The following is a 16,878-nucleotide window of genomic DNA, read 5'->3' as shown; positions in this document are numbered from 1 at the left end:
TGCCTGGTATACAGTGGTGGTGGGAACTCTAACTTGCAATTCGATGCCCTTTATATTTAAAAATTGTGTCTTAGCCCATCATTTAAGTATAAGTAGATTTAAATTTTTATATACTATTTTGTTACTTTTTTTACTTCCAGAGATGGAATACTACCTTCACAAAGAAAGGCATTGACATTATTAATGCCTTTAATTTCTTTCTCCCCATCACTTTGACCTTGTACACTTAGCCCCTCATTCAAAAATAGCATTTTCCCCCACCGTATTTTCCCTCCAGCCCGTATGAGCTTTAGATGTTTTGCCTCATCCAAGGAGGTACTGTGCTGCTGCTGTTAATTTTTTGGAGTTTTTCTTTAAGTTTACTGCCCTGACGTAAAACAAAGTCACTGACCCACTTCCCTTCAGTGAATAAAAGGAATGGCAGCCAATGCCTGTGAGCAAACAAAGGAAAGTCAGGAGAAGCCAAAGAGGGAAAACACAAGGCTTTGTGGCCAGTGATTGGCACCCCTAATGGGCAGCCCAAGAGGGAAGGGCTCCAGAGAATCTGGCTATTTGTTCCTCTCCCTAAGGGTGCTGACGAGGGTGTTTTGAGTCCTATCTTTTTGTTCACTCTCGGTGCACAATGGCCATTTCCTAGCTACTCGATGTATGAGTAACGTAGTGCAGTGCACATTAAAAGCAATAATGTTCTGATAGAGGGTTGCTAAGGAACCGTCAGGGGAAGCTAATTTTAAACATCTGCACCAGCCATCTTTCTACCACAGAGCATCTCTGATATGTTGATTCTAACAGATAAAAATCTTATCTGTCTTCCACCCACCCCACACCCACCACTCTCATCCCCATCCTGACTATCTTAGCTGTCTTCTCTCCCCAGATGCTATGAATCATAATGAGACCATATGCCAGTTTGACATAAATCACATGCTTTCACCTTTATCCTGCCAGCTTTTACCAGCACCTACTATGGACCAGTGGAGGGGGTTAGGGATGCAATGAAGAAATGTCAAGTTCCTTGTCTTTTAGGTGCTTATGGTCCACAGTGGATGCAGATTTCCAAAGTTCAAATCACAGTACAGTAACATTATTGCTGTAATGGAGATGTCTACGACACGATGAACCCTAGAAGCACCCTTTTAGATAAATAGGAGGTTAGCTTCAGACTGAGCAAGTGTCTTCTTCAAAATCACACAGCTACTGGTCGGGCAGGGACTTTGGGCCTCAACATCTCACACACATTCCATGGACCCCAAGCTTTCCCTTGAAGGTCATGGACACTGTCTCATCCCAGCCCATTAAACTGAAAGCGAGTTACCTGCTCTGTGGGAAGTTAGTGGTTATATGTTGGTGTCCTGGGCATTTCTTTCACATCTAAACAACTAGAATCTAGCAGAGGAGAGGCTAGAGCAGGGCTCATGGCTGATTCCCCATAGCAGCCTTTTGTACTGGGTCTCTGGTCCATCCTAAGTGTCTTTTTTAAAATATATTTTTATTGATTTCAGAAAGGAAGGGAGAGGGAGAGAGAGATAGAAACATCAATGATGAGAGAGAATCATGGATCAGCTGCCTCCTGCACAACCCCTGCTGGGGATGGAGCCCACAACCCAGGCATGTGCCCTTGGCCGGAATCGAACCTGGGACCCTTCAGTCCGCAGGCCGACCCTCTATCCACTGAGCCAAACCGGCTAGGGCCATCCTAAGTGTCTTGAAAGTGAAATCCTTGGCATTCTCTCCCTGCATCCCCTGGCAGAGTCCTTAAAGCTGGATACCACATGGGTGTGGAAGTAGCCACCTGCAAGACTAGAAATATGCTTCCTCTGCTATGATAGCTGGTAGTTCGCATCTCTGATGCTACTTGTATGATGTGGATTTACTCATATGGAAACTTGGGCAACTATTCAGGCCGCCTGCATAGTGTTTACTAAATTAGTGCTTATGGAAGCAATATTGTCCCCTGAGTGTTAATTGGAGTTTTCAAATATGGTATACGGAGGCTTTATCTGATATCAATTTCTTTAAGTAAGATCCTACTTACTCAATAGTACTGTGATGGCCTTCGAGAATGAAATCATTTTCCTGAAAAAAACACCATCAAACAAACATAATAGGAGAGTAGACAAGGAGCTAGATCTGCCTGGTATTTTGTAATGCTATGACCTTGACATTTTTACTTTTCTTGCTACTTCCTGCCAAACTTGGCCTTATTATAGGCCTTTTTATGATTCTGCACCCAATCCCAATGTGTGGGGGTTTCCTCCACACCAACAACAGGCAATTCTCTGACACCAGCTGGGAATCCTACACTGCAACTCAATCCGGACACTATCTACCTGGAGGTCGCATCACATCCCACAGGTTCATGACTCAGTCCTACAAAACTGGACCCCCTCCTTTGGGTTAGATTAATGTTCTCGAGGGGCTCCCCAAACTCAGCAAAAACGAGTTGCTTATTAGATCACCTGTTTATTAGAAAAGCATTTAACTCAGGAATAGCCAGCAGGAAGAGATGCATAGGGCAAGGTATGGGGAAGCGGCATGGAGATTCCAGGTCCTCTGGGAGCTCCACTCTCCCCGAATCTCCATGTGTTCGTTAACACAAAAGCGGCCCAAACCACATTATTTTGGATTTTTATGGAGGCTTCATTACATAGGTCTCATTGATGAACTCATTGGCCACTGGTGATTGAACCGAATCTTCATCCCCTCTCCTAACCCTGCAGTCTGGGGGTAGGACTGAAAGTTCCAACCCTCTAATCCAGTGGTTCTCAACCTGTGGGTCACGACCCCTTTGGCGGTCGAATGACCCTTTGACGGGGTCGCTTAAGACCATCCTTCATATCAGATATTTACATTACAATTCATAACAGTAGCAACATTACAGTTATGAAGTAGCAACGAAAATAATTTTATGGTTGGGTCACAACATGAGGAACTGTATTTAAAGGGCCAGAAGGTTGAGAACCACTGCTCTAATCACATAGTTGGCTCCCAGCCTCCATCTCTAGGTGCTCATTAACATAAAAGGCACCTTGATGCTTCTCATCAGAGGAAATTCCAAGGGTTTTAGCATTTCTGTGCTAAGGAAGAACAAAGACCAAATATATATTTCTTATAAGTCACATCACACTTTTTCTCCCTAAATTCAAAGGATAAAAAGTGTCACTGCAAAAATATTATCAACATACTCCCCAAAGTGTATTTTTGTATGTCTTATTTCTAACTAAAAGCATTTCTCATTTTTAAAGAATAGAGAAAATATAAATACATGGTAGGGTTTAATGGGAACATCTATATATACACCACACATATACGTTTATAGTCACATGTACAGGGTAGGCAAAAGTGGGTTTACAGTTGTGAGTATGAGAAACAGAGTTTATTCTTGTATTATTTTCCATATGAACAACTATAAATCTACTTTTGCCCCACCCTGTACATACAAAGATCAGAAGCAAATGTTTCAAGCAGCAGTTCTTACCATACTACATATAATTCACACTATTCCTATGTGTTATCTACTGAAAAACAAACTGCTGCTTGCAACCCACTAAATTGATTTTCTGATCCAGTGGTTTAAAACTATTGACCTAACCAATCTCAGTTTTTCTTACCCAGGTGGGTATACTTTTAAGGAAAATGAAATTTTAGAATTTTTACCATGCAAATTTCTGCCAAGACCTTGCTAATGTCTTAGAGAATATTGTGCTTTGATTCTAAGCCTGCCATCCATGTTCCCGATGTTGTGTTACAAAAAATGAAGTTCACGGTTACTACAGCTGTTTTGGACAGCTGTTTGAGTAACTCAGAACAGATGTCTGAGCCCAAGGTCTGACATTTAGTGGAAATGTGCTCTTAAATACCACCTCATGGTTTACTTAACCCTGCTAGGTAATTGCCCACAGAGGGAAATACTTTTTTAAAAAAAAAACTATATTATGTTTTCCATAAATATAAAGTATATAGGTAGGGGAGTTACTGTGTAATTTAAATTTACAATTTCTTTGTTACCCTCTGCCACAGTTTTGACTCAGAGGTCAAGTCTTAAAGTATCAGCTAACCTTCATCTTTCATTTTCATTAAAAGGACCTGGAAGCCCAAAGAAGTTAAGTGCCTGGTTCATGGCCATTCAGCAAGTTAAATTAGCCTTCTGGTCTTCTCTCAATGGCCTTACTAAACTGTTATCCAAATTAATAAAGGGGTTACATGCTTCTCCATGTAGTGATAAGCTGATGGCGAAACTGTCCTGCATAATAGCCAATATAAACGGCAGGGTGTTCAAGGTGTGGATGGGTTCACATTTAGCTTTGTGATTATATCTTTCCTGATTAATCTCTAGATATATATAGTTGGCTGTTCACAGCCACTTGGGAGATTTGAGTGGCTCAATGTATATTAAACACAGGATGTCAACCAATTTCTCTCTAATCTATTTATCTATCTATAATCTGTCCATCTCTCTATAAAAGTATATGTAGAAGTTGAATTCCAGTGTAATAGAAATCATTATCTACTGTAAACACTTTCTAAATCTCCACCATTATTCTTTAGGAACACTACATGGGTAGAATGAACAAGAAACATAATTTTAAATTAAACTCTTTAAGTTACTTGCCCACACACATCTGATTATTTAGCAGTCTAAACAAAGGTATTTTTATATGTATGCACATTCATGAAAGAAGTGCTCCCCTAGTCAGCAGTATGATATTGGGCTTTCTCAAAATGAGGTGCCACTGTACATAGATTAATGAATGCGAGGATCCAACATAAGCTCTTAGTACAGCAAGATAATTCAGGAAGCAATTAGCAATACTATGCGGGTATTTCTGCCGCTTGTATAATCTCTTACCTGCTGACCTGTGCCACATAAATTTTATCCCCAACAACCCATAGCAGCCTGTCACTCTCATACTTCCTGTCCCTTCCAAATAAGCCCACATAAATTCTGTGACATGCCTCTAAATTAGCAACCCAGCAGCTTTGCAAAACCTGCCATCCTTTAAAATTCAAGTCTTATCTGTGATTCTTTAATGGAAGAACAACGTAAAGAACCAGGACGGAAGTAGGAACCACTGTATTTCCTTTCTGCCTCCATGAAGGATTTTAGCTCTCATTCCTTTACACTTGGGGCCTGCAAACTACAGTCCATGGGTCCAGATCCTGGTTTTGTAAATAAAGTTTTATTGGTACAGAGCCATTACATATTGTTTACCACAATTTCTCACTATAGTGGCAGAGTAGCTATGGTAGAGCTGAAAGTCACTACAGGGATAGAGTGGCCTGGGAACCTAAAATCTTTACTCTCTGGCCTTTACAGAGACAGTTTACCAGTCCCTGCTTCACACTGTTATTTTGTTATCCATTCTAGCTCATTACATACAGCCACAGGCTTAGGTGCTGATCAACTTTGAGCTCATCAAAACTGCATTTGAATCGACTATGCATTTATATCCCTGTTCATCAAAGACCCAGCATGCTTCAATATATTTCAAGTATGACCATTAGAATCTTCTTTTACTTGTATTGAAACAGAAATCCTAAGGAAGGAACTCATTCTACACTTTTCAAACTGGTCAGTGGACTGAGATAAAGAAGCTAATGGTACCCAGAAACTGACATTGAATTAAAGAATTACCACCAATCATCTTAAGTTCATACTGCCTGAGTAAACTTGACTTATCCAGACCTGACCAAGCCCTATATTTAGACTCAGGATGTGCTAGCACATTTCCCTTTTTCTCTTGATTCATTTCCTGACAACATCCCACATTGCCAGATGGACAGCCTCAGTGAATGTCTAAGGCACCTCATTGCCAAAGAATGTATTTATGAAATAAAACTTCGCTCTGGTACTTATATTTCTTGATTGACAAATAATTTTCTTCAGTATTGCATCTTATCAGTATAGAACTATGCTTAGTACAGTGGAACACATTTTTTTTAACTTTTTTATAGAAAAAGAGGGCAGTCCTTTTGTACTATGCTAATGAGCACATTGCCACCCAATGATGAGGGAGGCTTTTGAAAGAGATCAGGGTTAACAAGGCTCTGGGAGGCTCATTTACATAAAATATGGATCCTGGAGAAGTACCTGAAACAAAATCCAAATCATTTGCTGCATATTCGGCAGTGCCCAGTTGATACAGAGCTCTGAATATGGCTTGATATAGAATGGATAAAGATATGCAGCATTTATCATTCTAGTAATCGTAATTACACTCTGGAGCTAAATCATATTGCTTTCTAACAACACTGTCCTTCATGAAAGTTCTGAACTCTAAAAAATAGACCAGAGAAACAAGCCAGAACAAGTTACCAGCTCTTGTCATCCAAGCTAGAGGGGTAGCACACAAGGCCAAGTTGCCTAAAACACCAAAGGACTCATGGCCATGACGTAGTGGCTACCCTACTAATTCACTTCAACCAGCATTTATCAAATACCCATAGTATCAAGGTGCAATACAAGGTATTGCGGATAGAGTGGTGGGTAAGCAACATGCGGGCCCTGCCCTTGAGATCATAATCTTGTAGGGGAAAGGAATTAATTCTACTACTAGACAGTGTTACTATGAAGTACAACGATTAAAAAAAACAAAACACATAGCTTGCTAAAGGAGTCAAAAGGAATAGGTAAGTCATGCTGGCATTCATTTGAATCATCAAGGATGAAATAAAGTTCTTCTGTTCCCTTTTCCTGCCATCTGGTATGGGCCTACCACTGGGATTCCCCCCACTCCCCACCTGAGGTGCCGGCACCTATTTCTTTCCTGATTTGAGTAGGGTCATGAACACTTTGCCATGAGGACATGGTCAGTCAAGCAGTTTTTATACTCTTAAGTGATTTCGGACTCAGGGAAATTCAGAAGGAAGGAAGAGAGGGAGGGAGGAAAATCATACTTAGAAAACCTTTAAATATATACTAGAAGTTTTGAGCCCTAAACTTGAGTTTTGAAAGATTTGTTTTTGAGCAGTAGCTTCATAGTTCCTCATTCTAGACTAGTAGTTCTCAAGTTGTTTCAGGGAGTTTTGGTCTTGGAGCTCCTGAGCGTGGTGGGTCGGGGGTGGGGAGGCATGGGTCTCTCACAGTTCTGCTTTTATCTGCTGTAAATACTGGGATTTCGTAGAAGATTTTTGCTGAAGTCCAAGTTTGAAAACCAGTAGTATTTCATTTTTAAGACTCAGGAGCTAAAAGGAAATTGCATGCCCAAGGCATGGAGTATGGTCAGAGGGCTCTAATTTTCTGTCTAATTATATTATCATCGAAAAGTTCCTCATCAAAACCTGCTTTTCAAAAATAAGTACATACATATAGATGTGGGATTCTATAAAGCGAATAAGGCTAGTGGGTCTTTAGCCATGGACTCTCAAGTCTCCTGATACCCGCTGACATGAGGAAGTTGAAGGCTTATTCCTGGCTCCGGCTCTGTGGCTTGCCCATTAGTGGGATTGATCTCCTTCCCCTTTTTTCTTTCTTTTCCTCAAATGCCCCCAGTCCCACTGTGTGCATGCTCAGCTTCTACCAGGTGGAACAAATTCTCCGAAAAGGATGGAGTCTGTCATCTATGTGATATTCTGCTTTGCATTTGGGGTGCGGAGTTTGGGCACACAAAGACAACTACTGTTTATGTTTCAGTGTGTTGATTGTCAAGTCCAGAGTAAAGAGATTCTGAGACTTTTGACGTTAAGCTTGACATTCTACAGTTGCTCTTAAAAACAATGTTCGATTTGTCAGATTTCTATGCTGTGCCAGCTCTCATCCAGTTTTCCCACATGACCACCATGGATTCTATAAGTGCTATCTCCTGGATCGTGTTATCTGTTTACACTGATTTAAGTGTGTGTAAAGGTTATTTGACTGGATGTGTCTTTTGGGGTGTTTTTTTGTTTGTTTCTATTTTTTTTCAGAAGGGAATAAATGAATTGTCATCTCAACATTAGTTTGGTAAAAGAAGCAAATTGGTATGAAACTGTATATATATGCATGATTTTTTTCCCTTTCTGATATCTCTACCTCTTCCTCTCTCTATTATTAAAGGAAGAAATACCCCTGGGAAGCCAATGAGAGAGGTCAGTGAGATTCAGACTCACAGCCATGGCTTCTGTCTGTCTCATCCCGCTTTCTATGTTTGGCGTTTGTGTAAGAATTGTGTGCGTGCACGCGCATGTATGTATTACACATGTCATCGTGTAAGGATGGTAGTCACCTCTCCACTTGCAGCTCATGAGGAACAGTCCTCAAATATTCATTGCCATTGTCATCACCATGACAACAGGACCACGGGTCGGGGGGAGCAGGAATCTCTTTAAAATGGCAAACCTCCGTAGTCCCTGGGTCGGAAGCCTGCAGTTCATCATCTGTTGCCATTTGCAACACAAACAAAAATCTTCCAAATAAATTTAGCCTGGGACATAACTACTTCCAGGACCTTAGCATTTTCTGCCAGTGCATTTGGTTTGTATTCTTTTGGGATGTCTTCGTTTTGTCTTGTTTTCTTTCTTTTTTTTTTTCGGGTCCCTAACTCTCTTCCTTTCCCACTTTAGCTAATATTTTTTGAGCACTTACTGTGTGCCAAGCACTGTTCTAAGTACTTGCCATCTTTTTTCCTATATACGCTTCACGAGAAGCCTATGAGTAGATACTCTTATTAACCCCATTTTACAGATAAGGAAACAGAGTAAGTGCAAGGGCAAACTGTGTCCAAGGTGACGGAGTTTGAATCCAGGCAGTCTCCAGAGCCACACTCTTTTATGCTTTACTGCCACGTTGGAAAATGGTGTTGGAAAGGCTTGTGTCATCTCTACTTGCCCTTTAGAGAGGATGCTTATTTTGCATTTGGCATTTGGAGCCAGATAGAACGTTAACCAATTAGAGGTAAAAAATGAACGTTGGGAGTCTTAAGAGTTGTTGGGTTTTTTTATGCCTCTTTTGGTGTTAAAAGGGGTAGGATATGGCGTTATCACCGTATGTGGTTTGGGGTTTTACAGTGAAAGCTGCTTCATGCTTCTATTCTACCAGAAATATTAGCTAGACATTGAATTACCTAATCAACTGACGATTTGACAAAGTGTTGAGTGACAGCCCAAGTGAAGTAAAATTGTCTTTACCAAGAGTTTAGTGCAAAGGACGTGAGAAGGAAAACTCACTCGTGGATGGCAATAGCGTGTACTCATCTGGGAGGCAGACTGGGTGGGTGGAGAGTCCTTAGAAGAGAAGGTTTTGGATCCTCAGTGATAGGATGGACAAGAGTAGCCACTCGTTCATTTAAATATAAGGAGTCATACTGGGAATTCTGCCACCAGGCCATGCAAGCCTGATAATTAAAGGATAATGGAATGATCTTTCAGTGTGTCTACACCAGTGCTGCTTCCAAGGCTTGGGGCGGTGGGGTCCCAGGGAGGGAGTGGTAGGCTGGGAGGAGAAACTGAGGAAGCCTGAATCGGTGAAGCACTGAATGCTCCTGACGGTTTGCCTGGCTCACATACTTCTTATGTGAGACGTCCCGGGTTCATTCTGATGGTAAGTGCTCCTTAACATTTCTTTTAACTTGCAAAAAGTTGCACCATAATCTTGACCACCCTGAACATGTTTCTCTCATGAATGAATTTTAGAAAAGGCCAGCAGCTGTATTTGAAGTCATATAGCCATTTGGAAACTTTACTACCTGAGGCACATGATAGTCAATTAAGTTCCAGAAAGCCAGAGAACCAAAATAATAGCGATATTTTTTTCTTTTTTTAAAAATATATTTCATTGGTTTTTTACAGACAGGAAGGGAGAGGGATAGTGAGTTAGAAACATCGATGAGAGAGAAACATCGATCAGCTACCTCCTGCACACCCTCCTCTGAGGATGTGCCCACAACCAAGGTACATGCCCTTGACCGGAATCGAACCTAGGACCTTTCAGTCCACAGGCTGACGCTCTATCCACTGAACCAAACCGGTTAGGGCAATAGTGATATTTTTAATGCTATGAAAATACCCCAAATGTATAGTAGACCAGATCTTTCCCTCCCCAAAGATGAAATTATAGAAAAGGAAAGATAAGCAGATTTCACTGCAGTATTCTGGCTTTGCTTTGGCCATTTATTTGGGCATTATATTTTTTAAAAATAGAGTGCCAGATTGCTATTGAGGTCTTGGCTCGCTGCCAGAAAGTCTCAATTCCAATCACGGCGGAAAATAACTCCCTTAGGCAGCGGTGGCGCGTGAGACTGGATGTGTCGCAGTTCGCGCCAACTTGGAAAAACATACCACTACCCTAATGTTGAACGCATGGTGCCTTTGTGTTCAACAATCCTTGCATTAAAATGGATTAAATTAATACGTTCTACAGATGTATTTTTGTGTCAGCTTGTTCCTGACGCTGATTATAGATGCCTGAATCCCGCCTGCTTTTCAGTGCCTTTCGTGCTCATAATATAAGATTTTAATTTTGACTTTAGGAATACCTGTCATGTAAAATTAATGGCCTCTCTAATGTTCTGCTTTATACACTGGACAATAGAACCAGGGTACAGCTCTATTTTCTGTATCCATAGCAGGGTGCAGTTTTATGCCTCCAGTGGATTGAGATATATGATTCTTTGAGGCAGTATTTTGTCAAAGAGAGAGATTTCTTTTCTGGCTCTAACGAAAACATCCATGAAAAACATTGGACTCACTATTCTGGTGAAACAGGTATTTGTAAATAAAGTGACCAAAGGCCTAATGTAGATATGGTGAGGTGACTGAACACCATTTTTCTAGCATAGGGACAACTGTGAGGTCATTTGGTGAACATGAACCGGCTAGACAGGTTAGAAGGCCACCTACCATTCTTTGGGTGTGTGTATGGTATATTAAGAATAATAAGTAATTTTACTGGGTAACCTTTTCAATAGCAGACGTACCTAGAACTCATGCCTTTTGAGAGACTCAAGAGTTTTCTGTTCGGGTAGTAACTGATCACCATGTCAAGGAGCACAAGCACCATTTGGTTATATACAGTAAGTCCTCACTTAGCATCAGCAGTAGGTTCTTGGCTTTAAGTGAAATTACATATGATGAAACCACTTTTGCCATAGGCTAGTTGATATCAACAAGAGTTGGGTTCCTACGACAGCTCACCAATGTTATAACAAAACGACGGTGAACAAAATGTTATTCAAGGACCTGCTGTAATCTAGAAATGCATTCACTTGTCTTTGTTATCTTTAGAACTGCAATCCACATCTCATAGCAAACAATCTAAAATAGGCCTGTTTTGATTATTATCAATAAGCCAGTGGGAAAAAATGAATTCTTCCCTGTTTTATGTTTGTAACATATTTTCTAGCTACAAGGTGGACTATATGTGGGTAATGAGAAATAGTTGGAATTCTATTCAGATATCAAATTGAAAGGGTCTTGAGTTTTGTTTTTACTGGCTTCACTAATTGCTGTTAAGATGGCAAGTAATTAAGAATGTACAGTTAGCCCATCCATTTCCAATTATGCATGAATAATTGCGATTTCCCAGGGTTTCAGGGCAGTCAAAAATAGATACAAGGGAAGCCCTCTAACCTAATGGCATCAGTTATATATCTGTGCTCTAAGCTCAAAAGAACAGCAAAGGACCCCCTGTCTTCTGTGGTTATTGATGGTTTAGAACAGGGCTCCTCAAACTTTTTAAACAGGGGGCCAGTTCACTGTCCCTCAGACCTTTGGAGGGCCGGACTATAGTTTAAAAAAAAACTATGAACAAATTCCTATGCACACTGCACATATCTTATTTTGAAGTAAAAAAACAAAACGGGAACAAACACAATATTTGTATTTGCATGTGGCCCGCGGGCCGTAGTTTGAGGACCCCTGGTTTAGAAAATCCAATGACTATTTCAGTTCCACTGAAGGCTGCCAAACACTTGGCCCACTCTCTAAGTAGTACATATGTTTTGTTGAAAGTTTTTATGTTTGCAATCTCAACCAAAATCCATAGTGATTTTTTAAAAATATACTAGTAATTAGTTCTCACAGAAACTCTTTGCACTAAGTTCAAAGAGATTTATAAACTTGGTCACCTTTTAATGGCTGAATGGCATTACAGTTTTAATAAGTCTTAGTTTGATCTGGTGCCATCACTGTGTAAGTGCGCGCCTATGAATATTCTCCAGATCCTCTCTCTCTCTCGTATATATAAAAACGACATCTCTTGAAATAAATATTAGGACAGAATGCCTGTCCTAGTCTATCTTTAATTTTTATAGAGATTTAACAATTACTATGGCAATCTGTAAAGTTGATACATGGCAAGGTAGTAATAGCCTAGTAAAGCATTTTTCATTTCAAAGGCAGTACTTGAATAGTGGAATGACTTACTGATGTCCAAGAATTAAAATAAGCCATATAAAAATATGAAAAGTCAAGCCATGCAGTATGTCTCAAATCATTTTACTCTAGATCGGGATTTTGCCACAAAGTACCCAGGGATATTGTGCTGCCTCTGTGTTCTGTGCTGGGGGATTAATGCCAGGTCATGTCACATTATTATTAAAAGGTGATTCTGATAGTTAACCCTCATTTAGGAGATCAAAACTTGACTCACAGGACACCCAAATCCATGCTAAACATGTGGGTCATATTATAATTAGGCTCTAGTCTAGAGTAATTTGGAATGAACAGTGATTTTTATTTTGAAGTTTTCTAATTCAAACATTAATAGTGTACAGAAAGGTCTCATCAAGAGTTTCTTTTTCAACCCAAGTAAAAGCAGAAAGCAAATAGCCACCTCCACCATAGCCTTAGATCCCAAGAAACTAGAAACACCAATCAGAAAGGATATATGCAGCCCTATGTTCATAGAGGCACAGTTTACCATAGCTAAGATTTGGAAACAGCCTAAGTGCCCATCAGCAGATGATTGGATTAGAAAACTGTGGTACATCTACACAATGGAATACTATGCTGCAGTAAAAAAGAAGGAATTCTTACCATTTGCAACAGCATGGATGGAACTGGAGATCATTATGCTAAGTGAAATAAGCCAGTCAGAGAAAGATAAATATCACATGATCTCACTCATTTGGGGAATATGATGAACAACATAAACTGATGAACAAAAACAGAGATAGAGAAGCATCAATCAGACCGTCAAACCTCAGAGGGAAGGTAGGGGAGGGTGGGGGTAAGGGGGAGAGATCAACCAAAGGACTTGTATGCATGCATATAAGCCTAACCAATAGACACAGACACCAGGGGGGTGAGGGCATGAGGGGGGGCGGCAATGGGGGTATAAGGACACATATGTAATACCTTAATCAATAAAGAGAAAAAAGCGAGCCAACAGTTTGAAACAGCATTGAAATGAAGATTTCATGTCGTGGTGATGGTAGTAATGATAAAGGTGATGGCCATAGAGTGGCAATGGTGGCGGTGGTGTTGATAGTTATTGTGATGATTGTTTAATAGTAAAAAAAAAAAATCTAGTACTAGGAAAAGGTGAAATATTCCTGTGATGAGGGAAATCTTGTGCTTACCCATTGAATCCTTTTTTAAATATATACTTTTATTGATTTCAGGGAGGAAGGGAGAAAGAGAGATAGAAACATCAATGATGAGAGAGAATCATTGATGGGCTGCCTCCTGCACATCCCCCTACTGGGGATCGAGCCTGCAACCCAGGCATGTGCCCTTGACTGGAATCAAACCTGGGACCCTCCAGTCCGCAGGCCAACACTCTATCTTCTAAGCCAAGCCGGCTAGGGCTCCCATGGAATCCTTTTGTTCTATATTGAGAAGATGACTGCGGTCTTGGACATTTTTCTACTCAAATGGCAACAGTAGCCTGATCCAATATTAAGCTAATACTAACAATGTGAAATGTCTTCATTAACAAGGCTTTGCTTCTTCCTGGAAACTGGTGGAAATCCAACCCTGTTGTATATACCCTCGATGCAGCTTCTGTGTTGTCCTCACCAAGAAATGGGGAATGGTTTCCCAGATGGCAAAGAGCCGGGGGGTGATGCTTGCACCTGTGTGAAGTCTCTCTCTCTTTGTTTTCCAGGACACAATGTAGGAAGCCTTTTCCACTTGGCAGATGATTTGGGCCGAGCGATGGAGTCCTTAGTTTCAGTCATGACAGATGAAGAAGGGGCAGAATAAATGTTTTACAACTCCTGATTCCCGCATGGTTTTTATAATATTCATACAACAAAGAGGATTAGACAGTAAGAGTTTACAAGAAAAAAAATCTATATTTTTGTGAAGGGTAGTGGTACTATACTGTAGATTTCAGTAGTTTCTAAGTCTGTTATTGTTTTGTTAACAATGGCAGGTTTTACACGTCTATGCAATTGTACAAAAAAAAGTTATAAGAAAACTACATGTAAAATCTTGATAGTTCAATAACTTGCCATTTCTTTATATGGAACGCATTTTGGGTTGTTTAAAAATTTATAACAGTTATACAGAAAGATTGTAAACTAAAGTGTGCTTTATTTAAAAAAAAGTTGTTTATAAAAACCCCTAAAAACAAACACACGTGCGCGCGCACACACACACACACACACACACACACACACAGACACACACACACAAACTTTGAGGCAGTGCATTGTTTTGCTTCCTTTTAGCGTGATATCCATATGAAATTCATGGCTTTTTTTTTCTTCTTGCATATTGAGATAAGACTTCTTCTGACACTACCAAATGACTGCTTCACATTGCTCTCTTGAGAGTTGTTGACTGAGTGGAACGGGCTGTGGGTTTCCGTTGTCCACATCTATATGTCTATAAGTATGCAGATACTATAGGTATATAGATAAATAGATAGGAATTTCTAGAGACCTTTTCAATTTCTTGTTCAAATGTTCCTGCCACTTGCTAATGGCGAGAAATTGCTTCTGGTCATTCGGCTTACCTGCTCGGTGGAGAGTGGCTTTCCTGGAGCCTGCAGGCAGAAGGAAACGACCACATTAAAACATTGTCTGGGGCTCCAGATGTTTCTCATTTGGAACTTTCCACTGACAACTAGAGTATTGCATTTTTTTTTGATAAAGGAACATGTGAATGAGTACATAGGACTTACTATGTCAGAATAATGCATTGGTTGATGTATACAGCTTCCTGCTGTTGGCAATGCCACTATTTAGACTTCATGGTGCTTCAGTGGAAGTCAGAGCATCAGAAGGCGTTTTAAACTCCCAGAGACGAGGAGGGCTCTGGGTTCTCAGCTGATCCCTCTGAGGGAGTAGGCAGGCCACTCTTGAAGTAAAGGATTGGATGAATCTTCATAACCATACATAGAGATTTGTGTAATTACAACTAAATGATTCTCTTCTGGCAAACAGCAGTGGGTGTTTTGGTTCTTTCCTTTTTTTAAGCTTTTTTTTTCTCATTGCAGTGAGTTTTAAATGCCATAGGACTTAATTTAAGATAACCCTTGGAAAAATGTAAGACAGTAGCCCCATCACACTGTGACACTGTTAAATATCCACCCAGAAGTTCGTGAACTGTGCTTCTCTCCTTTGCATTTCTCTAAAGTAAGTGGGGACGCGGATAGATTCAGATGTTCCACAAGGTACTGCAATCCCCTTTGGGTGGATTAAGCAAGTTAAATATATAAACAAGCAAACATTGTTCAAAAAGAGGAGAAAAACTCAAGAGGACTAGCTGGTAGGAAAAAGCTTTACTCTCATTTCATCTTAGTAGTCTTTGATTTTAAAAAAATCATTCAATAGAAAGCCCATGTGACCTATTATTTTGCAAATCTGTTACCTCTTACATCAAATGTAATTAACTTTTGGAGTGTGGGTTTTGTCCCTTATTTTATTATGATAATTAACATCAAACATGGCTTCTCATGCTATTTCTACCTCACTTTGGTTTTGGGGTGTTCCTAATAATTGTGCACACCTGATTTCACAGCTTCACCACTTGTCCATTGTGTGAACATTTTCCACCATTTTCTTTCTTCCTTTATAATTTCCAAAAGAAAACCCAAAGCTCTAAGGTAACAAATTACATTAATATTTGGTTTTAGTCTTGCATTTTTCCTTTACATGACGCTGGACTTTTTCTTTAAGGATTTTTTTTAACCACGATTTAAAACAAGAGGTTACTTTACTTCCTACTAAGAAGTTTAAGTTTCATTCTAAAATCAAAGATAGAGTGAGTGCATAATTTTGTTTTAATCTTTTTGTTTTATCTTTTAGACATTAGTTCTGGAGTGAGTCTGGCAAAATATATGAATAAAAATTGAGAGCTTTATTGCTATGTTTTAAGCATAATTTGGACATTATTTCGTGTTCTGTATAACCACTGAGTGTTAAACTAAATCATAATCAATGTAACTGAAGCATAAACATCACATGGCATGTTATGTCATTGTTTTCAGGTACTGGGTTCTTACTTGAGTATCATAATACATTGTGTTTTAACATCAACACTGTAACATTTACTAATTATTTTTTTAAACTTCAGTTTTACTGCATTTTCACAACATATCAGACTTCACCAAATATATGCCTTACTATTGTATTATATTACTGCTTTACTGTGTATCTCAATAAAGCACGCAGTTATGTTACAAAAAAGTGTTGATTGGACTGCTATGTTTTGTTTTTATTTTAATTTAGTTATTTTTTTACACTTTTATTGATTTCAGAGAGAGAAACATCAATGATGAGAGAATAATTGATCATCTGTTTCCTGCACACCCCCTACTGGGGATCAAGGCCACAATCCGGACACGTACCCTGACCAGGAACCAAACTGTGACCTCCTTGTTCATAGATTAATGCTCAACCACTGAGCTACACCAGCCAGGCTAATTTAGTTATTTAATTTTTATTTATTTTTATTTTGTTAAATATATTTTATTGATTTTTTTACAGAGAGGAAGGGAGAGGGATAGAGAGT

The 16,878-nt window shown here is 39.7% G+C and overlaps 1 protein-coding gene across 3 annotated transcripts in view; it reads left to right on the top strand.

Moving 5' to 3' along the window:
- Nucleotides 1–16,553, top strand: part of DMD (dystrophin) — a 2,279,750-nt gene extending 2,263,197 nt beyond the window's left edge. For 2 of the 3 annotated variants that reach the window (XM_023751347.1, XM_006085662.3), the window contains 2 exons: nucleotides 8,036–8,067; nucleotides 14,024–16,553. In XM_023751347.1, the coding sequence (XP_023607115.1) occupies nucleotides 8,036–8,067; nucleotides 14,024–14,035 (44 nt within the window). In that variant the 3' untranslated portion in view covers nucleotides 14,036–16,553. The remainder of the gene's footprint in view (nucleotides 1–8,035; nucleotides 8,068–14,023) is intronic. The other variant, XM_006085660.3, reaches the window with a different exon arrangement.
- The last annotated feature ends 325 nt before the right edge of the window (nucleotides 16,554–16,878 follow it).

The sequence above is a fragment of the Myotis lucifugus genome, unplaced genomic scaffold, assembly GCF_000147115.1.
Source record: "Myotis lucifugus unplaced genomic scaffold, Myoluc2.0 scaffold_20, whole genome shotgun sequence".
Classification (NCBI taxonomy): domain Eukaryota; kingdom Metazoa; phylum Chordata; class Mammalia; order Chiroptera; family Vespertilionidae; genus Myotis; species Myotis lucifugus.
The sequence above is the reverse complement of the archived record's forward strand: the minus strand, read 5'-3'. Positions and strand labels throughout refer to the sequence as shown.